Source organism: Phasianus colchicus, chromosome 1 (genome assembly GCF_987193195.1).
Source record: "Phasianus colchicus chromosome 1, bPhaCol1.hap1.1, whole genome shotgun sequence".
Lineage (NCBI taxonomy): Eukaryota > Metazoa > Chordata > Aves > Galliformes > Phasianidae > Phasianus > Phasianus colchicus.
The window spans coordinates 72,323,962-72,340,407 of record NC_143436.1 but is presented as its reverse complement, the minus strand read 5'-3'; the positions used below and the strand labels follow the sequence as shown (position 1 = coordinate 72,340,407).

Sequence of the window (16,446 nt, the reverse complement as noted above, 5' to 3'; positions counted from 1 at the left end):
TGCTTCGGCATCGCGGCTTTGCACTGAGAGAACCGCAGAGCTGTGGAGACAATCGGGCACCCGGCTCCTCTTTGAAAATGACGAGGAAGGAAGCAGGAAGGTTGCAAGGGATTTGAGACACAGTTGCACAATTTCCTTCCGAATTTGCTCTGAGAGCCCCCGGTAAGTATCTCCACGTCTCAGTGATGTAAGCGATGGCCTCTCTGCTGCAGGAGAGAGGTTGGTCATCTCCAAGGCACTTGAGCAGGCAGGAGGCTCGTCTCTGGCTGCACTGCAGAACGCCATCAGAACTGCTGTGTCTTTGGTGTAACGGGCCGAATACTGCCTCGAGCTATCTCCCATCTCTGTGCATCTGTTTGTGTCCTGGTAATCATTACCCCAAACAGGTCTGTGCAACATAAACGTCACAGCATGTTGAAGTGCCATCTGTAGCTATATCTAGTACTTTTACAAACTCTTAAAACACAAAGGGCATATTGAATTTCCAAGTACACCCCATCAACTCTATTTCTTGGTTAGCTCCACCTTGCTGTTCTCATCCTCAACCTCAGTGAGATCTTAGTCAGCCCCAGTTACTCTTGCTAAACAGATAGGGATGTGAAGGGTGAAAAACCTTCGTCACGTGTGGAAAAACCTGTCCCTTTCTCATTTTTACCTGTGCTGAGTGGATGAGTAGACTTGTCCAGAAAATCTGGGAGGGAAGAGCATAAGCACACATGCCGTCAAGGGCAGACTCTGCAGAGTACAAAACATGGGCAGAATTTCTCTGTCCTATGGAAAACTATGGAAGCAGTTCTTGTAAGTGGGCTGTGATAGCTACTTGGTAAAGTATCAGGTATTGAAAGAAGTAAGTTCAGCCTTATTTCTTGTTGTTGTTGTTGTTGTTTTTTTGTTTGTTTTTTTTTTGTTTTTTTTAATGCAGAGTAATTCAGGTAATGGTTGGGAGGCAAAGTTTTTCAGAGAGTAAACAGATTAACCTGCACATATGCTAATAATCTACAATCTTAGTGCCTGGGCAATTTCACATTGCTACATATACAGAAAACAGGAATTTACAGTATGCATAAGTGAGAAGGACTTGTAGCTCCTAGTCTCAGTTTTAGGAACTGATTTACACTGTAGGCTGTAAATGAAATGGAAAAAAGAGCATAAAGAAAAAAAAAAAAAAAGCAACCCATTCTCCCCCAGAACTTGAGAGCTCTCAGCAAACGTTCTGGAAGAGGAAACTCTCTAAATGACAGTGGGCTTCTGTCCTTTATCAAAGATGCTAGGGATATCTGTTGCTTTGGTGGCTCATGCTCACTGATCACAACAGCCTGTACAGTGAAATCTGAGCAATATATCTTTCAGGAGAAATGATTGTGCCTGCAAGAAGGTTTGTGGGGCTATATGTATTAGAGTGTTATGCATACAGTAGTTACAGCACTTTGTAATTTTTGGGCTTTTTCAAAGCTGATGATATGTACCCACACCTCATCAGTTTTGTGTTTTGTTTTCTAAGGTGTTCTAAGGTTAATTGGATTATGGAGTCCTTACCTTGAGCTCAGCCCTGGCAAGCTGACAGCATCAGTCACGTTTATTGGAAAGAATTCTCTTCCCCAAGTTGCTTAATGCTTAACATTTTGCTGATCTCAGGGAAAAACAAGCACTGCCTCTCACAGCAAGGACACTGTAACATGCAACCCACATAGCAGAAGGTATTTCTATCAGTACCAACTTTGCTTCCTCTAGAGAGATAAATCACTGAAGCTATATTTATTTCTTTCAGGATTATGTCAAGTTGCTGTGTCTTATTCTCTGACACTGTTCCCCTCCTCCCATATTTCCACGAAATCTAGGTGTTCCTAGTTTTATGCTGTTGAAAAGTGTCATGCTAAGTTTAGGTTGTACTTAACTATGCTGATACTTTGACTGGTACATGTGGTCCTCCATAACTTTTCTTAAAGGACACCTAAAGGGAAGCATAATAGCTTACATATTAATAGAGCCTTACTATCTTCACCATGGTTATAAATCTCACAAAGCTGTAACAGGGAGCAGTAGTTTGGAGGGAGGAGGAAGTCAGTTCAGGACAGGGTAAAATATGGTTGTAGCATGCTTTATTGCATCTATGCCAGAAGGGAGATCTACTGAAATTAAACCTCAGATCTGTTTTGCCTTTTTTTGGCAAGGAATAGCTGTAATCCAGAACTGATATTCCATTCAGTGTGTTCATTTGGTTGGTCTCCTGTGTTAGCTACTCTCCTCCAAGTCCCTGCTGTGAAAAGAGTAACAAATTTGCCTTCTTTCATCTTATGGGCCATTTTTCCTATAGAATCATTAGGATGGATGATAATCACGATGTGGTAAACATTGTACTCTACCTAGAAAAGCCTGTTGGAAGAGCAGAAGAGGGAAGAGTAATGAGGGAGATGGAGGAAAAAAAAAAAGAAAAAACACCAAAAAACCCAGAAAAGATGATAGATTAATTTTGGGATGGGTGGAAAGGAAGATCCAATTATACTGCTGCTCCCTGTGTCAGCATTGTTCAGTCGCATGTCAGAGATCCAGCATTCTGCAGGCAGACATGGAAGTGGCCTCAGACATGGACCCTAATGGCCTACCGGGCATACTTGGGCAACTTGCTTTTGTGGTAAGCATTAATTCACTCTAGCACGATCCACATAGCTGGTCTTTTACAACCGAGGCCCTCCTAACAGCTGAGTTACCGAACCAGGAATTCTCAGCAGCTACAAATGAACTCTACAGCCAGAGCTGTGCTGCTCCGATGTTTCCACCGGGGGGCAGTAGTATGTGTGTGTAAATCAGAGCCGTGTTGCAGCATTCTTGCGTGAAGCTGTTAAATTCTCACCTAATTTGAAATTCTTTACTAAGTGCTGTCTAATTCGGAGCTGGCTGGCTGCCATATTCAATAAGGAGTGCTTGGGCTAGGTGTGTTGTGTTTTTTTTTGTTTGTTTGTTTCACAGCGTTGTTAAATGCCGTATTAACAGGTGTCCTTTTGAGATTCATCTCGTGTTCCTAAAACCTTTTGACATTAGGGAAGTTTTTGATTTTTAAAAAATCTATGTTACTTTGCTGCAGTATTTTGTCTGGCACACCCTATTTAAACATTTCCCTCCAGGTGCTCAGAAAACATGCTCACTTTCTCTTCTATGTCTGCCTCCAGGGCTGACATCTGCCCCATGGGATAACCCCTGGCAGGGCTGTTTGTCCTGCTGCCATGGGGATTCCCACTAGTTGTCATTAAAAAGCAGCACTTGAGGCCTGCTATGTGACCTGTACCTTGAGGGAAGTCCGTGTCCTGCTGTGATCTCAGTTTCTTCTGAGCAGAGAGAGCAATACCAGCACCCAGCTGAAGAGAGAAGTTGCTGCAACAAGTCAAGTTTAATTCAGTCAAGTGATCTTTGTGAGAGGTAATAAAGATAAAAGTTCCAAGTGGCCACACTTGGCTAAACTGCATTTCTAGACTAATTCTTTGTGGTGAATCCAAGGTAAGTCAGCTCAAAGAAAGAGCAGGGAGGCAAGCCAGCAAGCAACCTAAGTGTGCCTTCAGGGCAGTAGCATAAGGAAACTGTAGGGAGAGAGAGCTGTTCACCTGGGGATTAATGAGCAGGAAGAAGGTTCTGCTATTTTATTTACTAGCTGAGCAGTGAGGCAGTAGATTCTTTTTCTGAAAGAGGTGAGTACGTTCCTGATGTTGAGGTGTGTTTAAACTTATTCTGCACCAAATACTGCAGAATAACTTGGTGTTTACTAGGCTATGTATTCAGTGGCTCCTAGCCTTCCAGTAGAGAGCACTTCTTTCCATAGAGAATCAAGCTGTGAATATTTTAGTAGGTCATCATCATGATCACTGGATACAGCAGGAAAATCTTGGCAGGAGAAAGAAATGGGTTTAATTGGAGAGGATTAAAGGTGTGTCAGTGTTGGTTTTATCTGACGCTCTTTCAAATCAAAGTCTGTCTATTTGTAAGCAGGTTGTTTCTTGTATAGTTTCTTTGGTTTATTGGCGATTTAGAAATACATGAGTCTTGTGTAATATCAAGAGGGGCTTTAACCTATACATTGTAAAGACTTGTACTAACAAGGTTCCAAGCAGAGAAAATCAGATTACTTATCTGTGTCACTGCTTTGCCACTGACCCTGACAGTTTAGTGGTGATTTATTATTTCTGGCATGCCTTTCAGACCTGTTAGCAGAATGCTCCAAGCAGAACTACCCTGAAGTTTTTAAGAGTCCCTAGAGAACTGCACTGAAAGCCATTTCCTCCATCCATATCACGTATCAGTCACAGCATGGAGAAACACTTTTAGAGCAATGCTATCTAACTTGCTCCTTTCTTTTACTGCAGTTATTTCTTCAGCATGACATTAAAGTCTGTGCTTTGCCTTTCACCATGACACGTGGGCCAACCTCGCATATGTCCTGCAGCGTTCTGGGCTTGACTTGGCAGGTTTCTGCTGAGCATGCTTGTTCAGTGTTTTGCTTCATAATCAAACGTGTGGGTAGCAGAACTGTTCTTTTCAGAAGAGCTATGCATGTGCTTAAAGTAAGTATGTGTTAAAGTGCCTTGGGGCTTAGAGCCAAGATGACAAATGCAGAATTCAGTTCTAAACAAGCTGTTCTTAAAGATTTCTTCGTTACATCCTACCCAGAACATTTGGCATGTTACTGGGATGTAGTACTTAAAAGAGAAAGAGAAAGGTGCCAGAGAAAAGAGAAATACCCAGTGTTAGTACTGCTGATGATTTGAGTTGCTCAAGGTCACAGATTTGGCTGTCATAGTGATAAAAGGATTAATCTCTGGCTTTTACTTTCTCAAGAGATCCTTCGTCCTGTAGTTGGTATGCTGGAAGGGATCTAGTCCTCACTTTGTACATCTGCTTGGAGGAGAGGCAGATACTTTGTTGTAGTTTTCATATTGGGCATCTTGCTAAGTTTGTGTATAAGACCAAAGCAATGAGCTCGGAGTCTGTGATTGTCTATCTATTCCAGAAATGCTTCTGTGCTTTTTGTTATCTGAGGTGAAAATAAGGTTCTTTAATTGCAGATGAGCTTTTTGGAAGTACTAGAAGCTTTGTGTGAGAGTAGGATGCATGTGTTTGGTTTAGACTGAAGGTGTGAAGCGCATGCATAAACTAAAAGTTTATTACACCTGTCATTATTTTTTTTTTTTTGCAGAAGGATGACAACCTTGCTTTGTTATGTAACAGACTTTACTTATAAATGGGTGCATTGGTCCTGAAACCTGTATGTGTGTGAACTTTGCACTGTCAGTTAGTAACCTTAACTTTCCTAAGTGCTACTGTGTAGACAAGCTCTTGGAACAAATGCTATTTCCAATGAAGTAAAACTTGGTGCAGCTGATACTAGTGACGTATAAGCCTGGATTGTGAGTTCACCTGTGCCTTGCAGGCAGGATCATATGCTTTTCAACTGGCATAGCCAAAAATCTGTTTGTACGTAGATATCATTCCTTCCCAGTGGTAGTCAGTGTACAGATTCTGTTCTACATGCCAGAGGTTTATAAGAGAGCTGGTGTCCCTGTATCCAACACACTTCATCTCTGAAGCTTGGGCAGTTCGTCTGACTTGGAATAAGGATGCATTCATTCCAAAGTCTGTGATCCCCACTGCCATAAATATCTTTCTTTTACATTTTTTCTTTCTTTTTTTTTTTTTTTTTTTTTTTTAAGTAAGTGGTGTTTTGCTTTATTTTAATGAAAGGATAACTGTGATTATGTTGTCTGTTTTAATTCAAGTGACTTTCCATACCATGTGGGGTTAATTACTTCCCCTGTTTAAAATAAAAAAAGATGACTGAAAATTTCATACAGTTTCCTAGACTGAATTTCATTCAGACAGGTGAGTGTCTTGGTATTGCTACTGACTGCGGACAGAAAGGTAACTTTAGGTGTGTTTGGGGGACTTACATGTTAAACCTAAAATGTGACATTCAAAAAGCAGACTTCTTATTTGACTTTGAGTATAGTTTGAAGAATCCTAATTTTAATATTCAGGGAGAAATATACACCACATACGTGCTTTATATCTAACTGGAAAATCTGAAAGCACTTCAGTTAATTAAATTTTTTCCACATCCCTGTGGGCAAGGTAAAATACATAATAGCCAAGGTTTACATCACTTTCCAGAAAATGTAGTTGCCTAAGGTATTTATTTATATATAAGAGTTGGATTTATTTATTAAATCAGTACCCAGACCCATTTGTGTTACATTTGAAGGACTCGTACCACTGAAATGCCAGGAATGGCAGTGGAATTGGTGGTGTTTGAAGGAATTAAAAGGTAAGGTTTATTATTCCCAAAGTTAAATTTCACAATTTAACAGAGCATGAATTTATGGACTGAATATCTGTCAATGAGTCCTTGTAACATCTGAGGATCTTGGGGCTCCCTGTTCTTCTGGAATATTAGATGTCAAGTAGTCACAGCCCTGCTTCACCTTGCCCTCAATTCCCCTTAGCGGCATGTGTCTCTAAGGATTCAGTTTCACCACACAGGGTGAGCAGAAATAGCAGCTCACTGTCACTGAAAAGGGAAAATACATGTCCCTCATCTCAGCCCTCCCTTTCTGGCTCTGTGGTTTTGCTTCTTACCATCTACTGCTGTTAGAAGTTCTTGAATTCCTCTGCAAGCCAATTTAGCTCACAAAAGCAACAAGGAAAAAAAAAAAAGTAAAAGTAGTTCTTTTACTTTTGACTACATTGGTAGCTAGTAGTAAATAGTGTGATGCAATAAGAGCAAAGGCATGAACCCATGTATTTGATGCCAGATACTGGATACCCACTCTGTATGCATCAAGGTGTTTCTGACTCTGTCTATTCCTATCCTCCGATGCCCTTTAGTTGGACATTCAGGTTGGAGTATATTAAGATACTTATTACACTTCTGGAACATCTTTCAGTTTGAGTTTTATCTCAGACTCTGGTTTGTGGGCTTTCAGACTGCTCCATGATGCTGACCAAGTGTGATAAGTGGGGACAGTTATGCAATTAGTTTCCAAAGCATACCCCCATCCTCAGCTGAAACAGAGACACGGCCTTAGTGAATTGAATCAGCTCTGCAGAGGAAGGGTGCGGATGGCAAGCTAAGAGAGTAGGGGATGACCTGCTATCCTTTGGCAGGAGGGAGCTGGATGACAGCTGAGATACTGTCCAAATCAGAGTTCCTAGTGTCTACCTTCTGAACTACTTGCTGCCAGCTCTGGTTCACTTAAAAAAGCTGACAGGTTTACAGCTGAAAACTGCATGCCGCGCAAAGTGGGAAGACTTTAATTAAAAGTTCAAGTTGTCTTGCCAGCTGCAGAATGAAAGTGTCCATTCAGGAAAATGGTGCAGGTGGGCAAGGATTCCTCAACTGTAAACAAGTGATTACATTACATTCATAGACTAGGGCAAATTTTGGGCATGCACGTTGTTAGCTGTGTTTAATCTGATCATGCCTACACATAAAAATCAGTCCTGAAAGAATGCTTGCTGCACTGTGCTTTTTGAAAACTGCAGCTTGTGACTCTCAAATAAAGTGATATCAGTGTAGAATAAGCTCCCAAATGAAAATCCATGGCCAACAGTTTAAACAAATAGTATTGTAAGCACTGGAGCTGATGGAGCACACCGCGTTTTATTTTGTCGTGGAGTTGATAGCTGTATCTTTGTAATGGGTGACTGAAGCCTTTCAGAAAGATGGACAATAGCTTTCCTATGTGCAGGTTCTCATTATTAGAAGTACACAGGTATTCTGAGTAAAGATAAAACAGTCTCCCTTCCCTTTTCTGCCAGTTTTCTTAAAAGGTATAGAACATAAACATTTTTGAGGGGACCTGCTCCTCTGTCCTGTGGTTTGAATTGGCCAACGCTCTCTCTACACAAGGCGTGATTACATTAGCCTTGTTTCCATAAGGAGCCAGATAAGAACAGGGAGTCAGTGTTAAGCTCCCAAAACTATGAGGAGGTGAACCAGATGCAAGGAAAAAAGCACAGTAAATCTTTTCAGCGCCCACCTTTCTCATACCTGCCTCATCAGTGGGGCCCCAAGCCTTTTCAAAAGGCTCCATTTGTAGTTGGTGGCATGAGATGAACATTGCAGAACTGGATTGGAATTCTGCATAGCCGATGGAAGATTGTAGTCTGAGAGGCACTAAGGGAGCAGATTTTCCAGATCACAGTCGTGTACCTTGCTACCTAAACTCTTTCGTGGATCAGGTTCTAAATTCATAGGCAAATTTTTATTTTTGGACTCCTATCTAAGGAATTTGGAAACTTAACTGGAACATGGGAAAATAACTTGATTTGGGAGAAAATGTTTACTAGCTAAGATTTGCAGTAGCCAATTTCCCATTGGAATTTAGTTTGCAATGCTGGATGTTTTGTGTTTTAATCTTCTTACAGACACGCTCCCATAATTGCATTTTGGAGCTAAAATATTTTTGCTTTTTTTGTTGATAGTTTAAAGATGGATTCTCCCAAAGAACCTGCGCCTACAGGAGAGTTCAAGTGTCAGCTGTGTGGCTTAACAGCTCCATACACATACTATGGGCAGAAGCCACCAAACACACACTCTATTGTGTAAGTATAGTTTTTCATGTTTTACAGACTTCATTTATGCTCTAGGCACTGGAAACCTTGTGCTGCAGAATAATGTATGCTGATTTAACCCAGTGTTATGCCATATTGACCCTGAATCTTAGGTTTGGTACTTAGTGATTTTCTTTTTTCATGGGAAAGAAATTTTTTTAAGTGTCAGTGTTGATAGTGAAAACAAAAATCAGCTTTCCTGTCCTGCTTCAGTACTGTAGACAGACTTGTATTTTGCATATTTCCTAACTTAGTGGCCACCCTACAATTTACCTATACCATAATTTTCTTACTAGAGTATTACTGACTGTCAGCACAGCGTTTCTGGGAATAGCCTATATCTCACAGCTGTGTCAGCTGGGCAACGTGTAAACACAGCATGAATCTTGTATGTATGGTAAATACACTTTTTAAGAGCTGTTTGACACGTGGAGTTTTGAGCAGCAGTGCTTTTTTGTACTAGATGGTTCTTGGGCATTAAAGTGTGTGGCAGTTTAGTACATATTTACTTTTTAGAAGACTTAAGCCTTTTCTATCTGCCAAGCAGAGATAGTTTGACCAGAAACAATGAAGTCAGTGCTTTGTCTGCAGACATCAGATTCACCATAAAACAAAGCACTTAGCTTTAAATGTGTGAGCAGTTCTTTTGAGGCCATCCTGGTCAACAAATCCATCAGGCAAACATATTCAGGAATGAACTGGGAATCAGGTGTATACTCTGTGTTTCACCCTACTAAGATTGCTCTGTTTCTTATAAGGTTGAAGCAGCTGTTGATTGCCACCTACTTCAGCTGAGATTAGATTTGTTATCCTTAGACAGCTGTATTTTTATCATTCCAAATCCCACAGTGCTATTAATTTTTCCTTTGTCCACTCAGAAGAGGAATGGTCCTCCTTTGATCACATACTTTGGTAAAGAGTCTGGATTAAAGCTGAGTGCAGATCTTAACGCTAGGTTATCCAAGCTTGGTTTAACATCTAGGCTGTAACTGAATTGTTGAGTTTCAAACAGCGAAAGAATAATGATGGAGCGTAACACTTATGTATGTGCATAAAAAATAGCTTTACATACTGTCTTTATTGATTTTATTTTCTTATCTACTCACTAGTTCTAAGTGCAGTGCTACACGAACCATATGCCAAACGTGAAGGCTTGTACAATGGCTTGGACTCTGAAAATCTTGCAAAGGAAGCTTTGCAAAGATAATCCAGTGTTTATACACTGGAAGACTTGTTAAGGAGTTGATCTGCCATGTAAAGATGCCTGCTTCTTGCTGACAATGAAAGGGTGAAAGGCTTAAGCCATGCCACTTCTTGTATGAGCGAGGGGGAAAAAGGAATGCACCCACACATGCTCATGTACATACATGTGTCTATATGCAGGCAATTAAAAGATGATAGTATGAGTTAACAGTGTCTCTTAAATATGTATTATATTCCATATTATTACAGAACTCAGGATTGATTTATATGCAGAAATAAGCCAGCCTTGCAGGGTGCCCTGTGCAGACAGACAACAAACTGACTTCTGCACTGTTTTGCCTAGAGCTCCCAAGAAGAATAAGGCTTTATCTTTCCCAAGCAGGTTGCCAATTTATTAATAAATGCAAATTATTAATAAATGTTACTCTGAAGCAAACAGTACAGTTTCTGACACAAAGGAAGAATATATTGGACCATTGTAATGCTTTGTGCTATCAGCTCCTGCTTGCACGTGGTGAGAACCATAGCTTTACAGCATGGACATAACTAAGAGCAGGCTCTTTTTATTTTGTATTTGGTGTACGCAGCTTTGGAAGAGAAATCCTACTTAAAGTTGTGCAGTTGAGGTAATAACTTGAAAAAGTACTAAAACTGGCTGTGTGAAGGAGTGCCTGTCATGAAAGCAGACCATAAGAAGTACTTGAAAGCAAAGCACTGAAAAATGCCTAGTAAGACAATGTTGAGATTATCACCCAATTGCCCTAATCTTGAAAGCTAGATAGTGCAGTATTGTTGGCAGAAAGCAGTCACAATGCTGGTTTTGAAGAAGGGATCTGTATAGCTGCTACACTGTCTTGTGCAACACCAGGAGGGAAGACTGCCACCCTTTCAGCCTCCCCAATTTCCCTGTTTGAACTCTTCCCATACTGTGAGATTTACCTTTAAAAGTCTGAAATTCTCTTATAGGATTTTGGAAGACAGTTTTGTCATGAAGGACCCTTTCACCCCTGAGAAGGAAAAATTCCTCATCCTTGGGTCTCTGTGCAGTTTGTGTAGAAGAAGTGTGTGTGTTGGTGCAGTAAGTAACAAACAAAACAAACTTCTTCAGTCATTTCTTTTTGTTCCAGTCCAGGACCACACATCAACCCAAACATCTTATTTTTAAGGCTGGCTAATTGCATGGTCTTGTTGATTTCCCTGTGATAAAGCTAATAAATGGAAACAATCAGCAACTTTGTCTGCTATTTACTGAGGAGCACACTCCATCCTCACAAACACAGTGCAGACGCTTTTCTAATTTCTCAGCACACGCAAATGCAGGGGAGTTCACATACTACTTCAAGATCTTTAGGTTCCTACTAACAGTATATTGTATTATAACAATGTTTTTTTCCATAAAGGGGATATGAACAACCATAGGTTTGCATTTGCAATGCAGGCTCACCATTGTATTTGCAAGAGCTCATGTAGAAATTAAACAGAGAGGAGAGTTGTGCAATGCTGTGATAGCTCTCTAAAGAAGAATGAATTTGAATAGCTGCCAGCACCAACTTTAAGCTATGAAATCTGAGCGCAGTCCAGAAAGGTGGTATAAAATTACAGTTATCTTAATAACTTCTCCTTGGTGCTGGGCTGGTCCCTTTGTTTGCTGTGAGTTCAAAGCAAAAATGAAGACAGTTATTACACAGTTATCGCTGTCTGGAGGCTGTGCTTCTTTAAGGCAGTAAAATGAATGAGAAAATTCAGGTTCTACTCCTTTCCCTCAGCATGCCAGTTTTGTGGCTGAAAGAGACTTGGAACTCATGCAGTGGTCAGGATGCATGGATGAGTCAACCCAGGAGGAAATGTCACCTGATCATTTAAATGGACTACAGCATGTATTTGTTCAACCAGATGCCACTGCCCTCAGGACGGCCAAATCTTGGCCTTTCTTCCAAAGTGGTCATTTCTTATTTCAGACCAATGTGTTTAAATCTGGAGTGCAGCTAATAGCATGTATCTGAGCACACCTTAATCTTAAGTGTCAGCTTCACCAGGTTTCAAATTCAACCTTTTCAGCCCTTTCTTTGTTTGCTCTTTCTAGGGACTAGCTTCAGAGACATGATTCTTGCCAAAAGTAGCTAATAGTGTGAGTTTAAAAACAAACAGCCAGCCAAATGAAAAGAAAAAAATAAAAGACATGCACTTTGTAAAGGTGTGCAATTTTTTTCTCATGTTGTTTGGTGGCCAGGTATATTTCTGGTAGGACAAAGCAATGCTACTGGCATACTCAAAGCAGAAAGTGAGATAATGTGGGCAGCTGAGGCAGTTCATATGCCAGTGCCAGACAATTTCTGTGTTGGAACTGAGGAAATTCTCCTGAGATTAAAAATAAAGGTCAAATTATGCTCACAAAATTTAGAGGGAGAAACACAGCTGAAAGAAAATTGAGACTCTTGGACAAGTTTAAACGTTATTCTGATTTGCAGGGAATTATTACTGAGCATGAATTTATTACGCTGCTCTAAGAGGAGTGCGAAATTAACTCTTTTCTCCTGATTATGTTTGTTTACCTTTTCTGAAGTCTGTTCTGTCATGTCAATGAAAGAAAATCACAAAAAGATCAGATTAGCATTTGCAACTGAGATTTGTTTTTCTTTTTAGAACTACCTGAGGATTCCTACGGGAATCGGATGAAGCCCGAGTGCTGAACTCAAGCTTCTAGGGCCAAGTAGCTTAAGGCAGTTGTGTGCAAGCTGACATATGAGCAAGGTCTTCCTTGTGACAGTGAATGTCCCTGTCTGGGCTGGTGGTTGCCTCGCTCACAAACAAACAGCCAAAGTAATAGTAAGCATATGGGCAAGTGCAGATCACATAGTTAGGGGTAATGAGCTTGATTCTTGCCCTAACAAGTCAGGTTTACCCCTCCTATGTAATGGCACAGGATTAGTAACTCAGGCACACTTTGGGCAAACTTGAGCTCTTTTTGCTATTTGCATTCACAATTTAAGTGTGTTGAATTTATGAAGGATTCAACAGATATTTTCAAGTCTGGCAATTAAATCTATCAGAAATATTGAGGTTCAGCCTCTCAGTGTCCTGCCATGCAGTCTTCCTCTTCTGAATGTGGATGTGTTTTTTTATTTTAAAAGATTTAATAACAGTTTCAGATAATCTAGAGTGTGACAGCATAAAAGACATTTGCAATGAACTAGTAAAAGCCTCTTTTAAAACTTCTTGTATTCCTGCCTATTTTAGCTGTTGTGTAAATATGTCAGGCATTTACTTTTTGTTATCTGAGTCTTCAGGATTCCCCTAATGGTATCAGTCAAAGCAAAATCATAATCATAAGTTGTTGAAAATAAATTCCTTACCAAACTGGCCAGGCCAGATAGTGAATCATGCAGACAAGTATGGTTTCCAAATCTATTTAGCAATGCTGCTTAGGTAACACTGAAAGAGATCTGCAGAAATGATAATTAATGCTTTAAACACCCACACCAAAGTAGGTAAATACATACTATTCCTCTTTCATGTAGGGAAGATTAGAGTGTAGAGAGGTAAAAATTTATCCAAGGCAATAGAGAGAGCCAAAGTTACGATTATATCTCTGTGGGTTGTTTCTGGTTCCTGCTATTGCTTGACCCAAGTACATTAACTGAGCCTTATGCTGTTTCCACGATGTTATAACATAGGAATTGAAAGTCAGAAAATCATGTTTTCTTGGTCCTCGTTTGCAAAGAGGCTGGAGCAATATGCTAGAAATCTGTCAGTGACAGGTTGGTAACATTTCTCTGTTAACTGAAAATATAGTACTAGACTAACGTGTAGTAAAAATAAGACTTGTCTCATCTTAGGTTTAGCAAAGGGATTGGATTTCATTTACTAGCTTTTGTATCTAAGAATGAGATTTTAGGCTTTTTTTGAGACACCCCACCCTAGCGGAAGGGTCTTTACAGCTGCTGTGCCAGGGAAAGTCAAGATTCATGTTCTATACGATGTTCATAAACTCACGTCTTCAGATAGTCTCTGAAGTCTCACTGAGTTATGTTGCAGTCAACTTGCATTGTACTCACCCAACTGAACCAGTCTTTAGCACGTTATTGATAAGTACGTTTGGTACAACTAATTCTAATGATTGTTTTAAAACGTGCCAAAAAAAACCAAAAAAACCCAAAAACCAAAAACCACTGTAAAAAGTAGGATAATAAAAATATTTTTTTAAAAGTCTTTAGAAAGACCGACTGCCTTTTTCCTGTTTCTCTTTCATTAAAGGGGAGAGGAAATGATGTAATGTGACCGTGTTAGTCATTTAAAGCAGGTATTTCCTTTTATTGCAACACTTACTAAAAATAGGTTATAAACACTTATAAGAAGCGACTTTTAAAGAAGAATTGAAGAAAGGGGGCAATTTTCATTTGTTATTGCTCACTGTAGCAGAAGCTAAATAGACAGTGACCTTGGACGTGATTGTAGGTATTAAGTGATAGACATAACACTACAACTGCTTTCCACTCAACTTTCAGTCATGCAAGGTCAGTCCCGAAGAAGGTTAGGCAGAATCTTTCCTTTACATCGAGTTTCCTTCATAAGTGTGCTAAAAATAATGCCCCTGTCTATATTACTTTTTGACACGATCCAGGTGAGAAGAGAAATAAACTCTTGTCAGTTAGCTTTAACAGCTCAGTTTTGCCTGAACTGAATGAAAATGCCCCCTCCTGACTTGATTGTGGATGTGGTAAAACATACGAAAGAGTTAAAGAATTGTCCAGTTAAGGATGGAGGCCTGTCAGGACAGTGATCAAAGAAGGGCTTGGGTATACATAATAAATGTAATTCGTAGCAGGTAGGCTACATTATCCCATGACTGAGAGAGGAGTCTGAGGACTCCATCCCCAGAGCTGTTCAAGGCCAGATTGGATGGGGCCATGGACAGCCTGGTCTAGTATTAAATGGTGAGGTTAGTGGCCCATGCATGCAGCAGGGGGGTAGGAGGTTCATGATCCTTGAGGTCCCTTCCAACCCTGGCCATTCTGGGATTCTGTAAAGGTGTGTGTACCCGGAATCCGGATGTGCGTGGTTCATAGGCATGATTTTGTGTAAGCCCCATAAGTGGAAATCAGCAGAAGCTGGCAACTCATTTCAGCTAAAAGAATGCAAATTGAGCACCTGTATGTCTGTAAGGAGCTTGGTCTTAACATCTGAGTTTCCCAGAGTGGGGCAAAAGCCTCTCCCACCTTTGCCACTGCTGAGCAGTGTCCTCGGGGGCAGTGGCCATCCCTATGGAGCCATAAAGTTAACCTGAGGGCCTGGGGAGCTGTGTGCCATATTGTAATACAAGGAACAATAGCAAGGCCAACTTAAACTCTAATCTTCCCTTTTTAACTGGCAGCTTAATGTATTAAGGATATCAAAGGACAAAAAACAATAGGCTGTGGAGAGCGTGCAGGGGGCTTTTCAGAGGGCTTTTCAGAGGGCAGGGCCTCACACAACTCTGAATGTGCAAAAGCCTGACAACTGGTGCAGAAAAGGACAATAGATGAAGAGAAGTTATCACACAGAGGCAAGGTGATTGTGATTTTGATATAATCAAGTGGTACCTACTGTTGAAGTGCAGATGGTGAGTGACAAGGGAAACAAAAGTGAGAACAGAAATGCAAAAGTATCCAAACCAAGTTCTTAGAGAAAGGCCAGCCACAAACCATCACGGCAAGAGGAAAACTGTGCTATTTAGGTAAAACCCTTGAAATCTACTGCACCCAGAAAGATGTCCTGCTCCATTTGAACTGATGTCTTTATTCATGCTTAAATCCCCAAGAATAATCCATCAGTAACACCTCTCTAGCTTACTTATTAAATCCTGTTTGGAATTTAGTGATCAGCACGCCTGGAGAACCATGAACTTCAGTCTCACTGCAGGGCAAAAGAGTAACACTTCAATAAGCTTCTCCTTCAGTTGTCTGAACTCTGCACTGCAAATGGATTAAAATATTCCAGCAATTTTGCTTCTTCCCATTCAATAATTCTAGCATCTGGTTAGAGCTAACTGTGTGGAAAATAAATACGGGGTCTGTAACACTCTTTAACTAAATCAGATGTGAACTATGTCAGATCACAGAGCCATTCCGTTTCAAGGGCAGGAAAACATCGTTGAGCACAACAGATTCTAATACTTTGCCTTCAGTAACTTGGGCAAGGGATGTCCACTCAACCTTTAGTACGATGCATGTTTTTAGTTTTTAATCAGCGAGTCCATTTATTCAAAGTAAAAAAGGTTAATGGGTGAAATCTTGGTTAAAGGATGAAATCTCAGTTGAATTGCCTCAGCTGAATTAAATTCAGTTAGCTATTCTGATTACTGAACATCTCTATGATATTCATGTAATATACTTTAAGTATTCTCCTAGGGCTATGCAAACATGCAAATTACAAAGACAATTAAGTTTTCAGGTAGTTGTGGAAAAATATGCAACTAAAATCTCAGAGCTTACTGTTTCTGACCTACGTTCTTTGTGTTTGCGTTTGCTGTTTCATGGAAATTGGCAAGCAGAACTTTCTGAAACTTCAAATCTCAAATGCCAGTTCAGGAAGCTGAAAGATCTTCCCAGCAGGGAGAAATCTTGGGAAGATAAATGAAGATTTAGCGATAGAGAACTTTGCTGTTTAGGT

The 16,446-nt window shown here is 40.3% G+C and overlaps 1 protein-coding gene across 2 annotated transcripts in view; it reads left to right on the top strand.

Annotated features, from left to right (window-relative positions):
* Positions 1-16,446, top strand: part of CDPF1 (cysteine rich DPF motif domain containing 1) — a 44,160-nt gene that overhangs the window by 24,292 nt on the left and 3,422 nt on the right. The window contains exons 1-3 of one of the 2 annotated variants that reach the window (XM_031597251.2): positions 40-162; positions 8,467-8,586; positions 10,765-10,876. In XM_031597251.2, the coding sequence (XP_031453111.2) occupies positions 8,474-8,586; positions 10,765-10,876 (225 nt within the window). In that variant the 5' untranslated portion in view covers positions 40-162; positions 8,467-8,473. Of the gene's footprint in view, positions 1-39; positions 163-8,466; positions 8,587-10,764; positions 10,877-16,446 lie in introns of those variants that run through there. The other variant, XM_090147523.1, reaches the window with a different exon arrangement.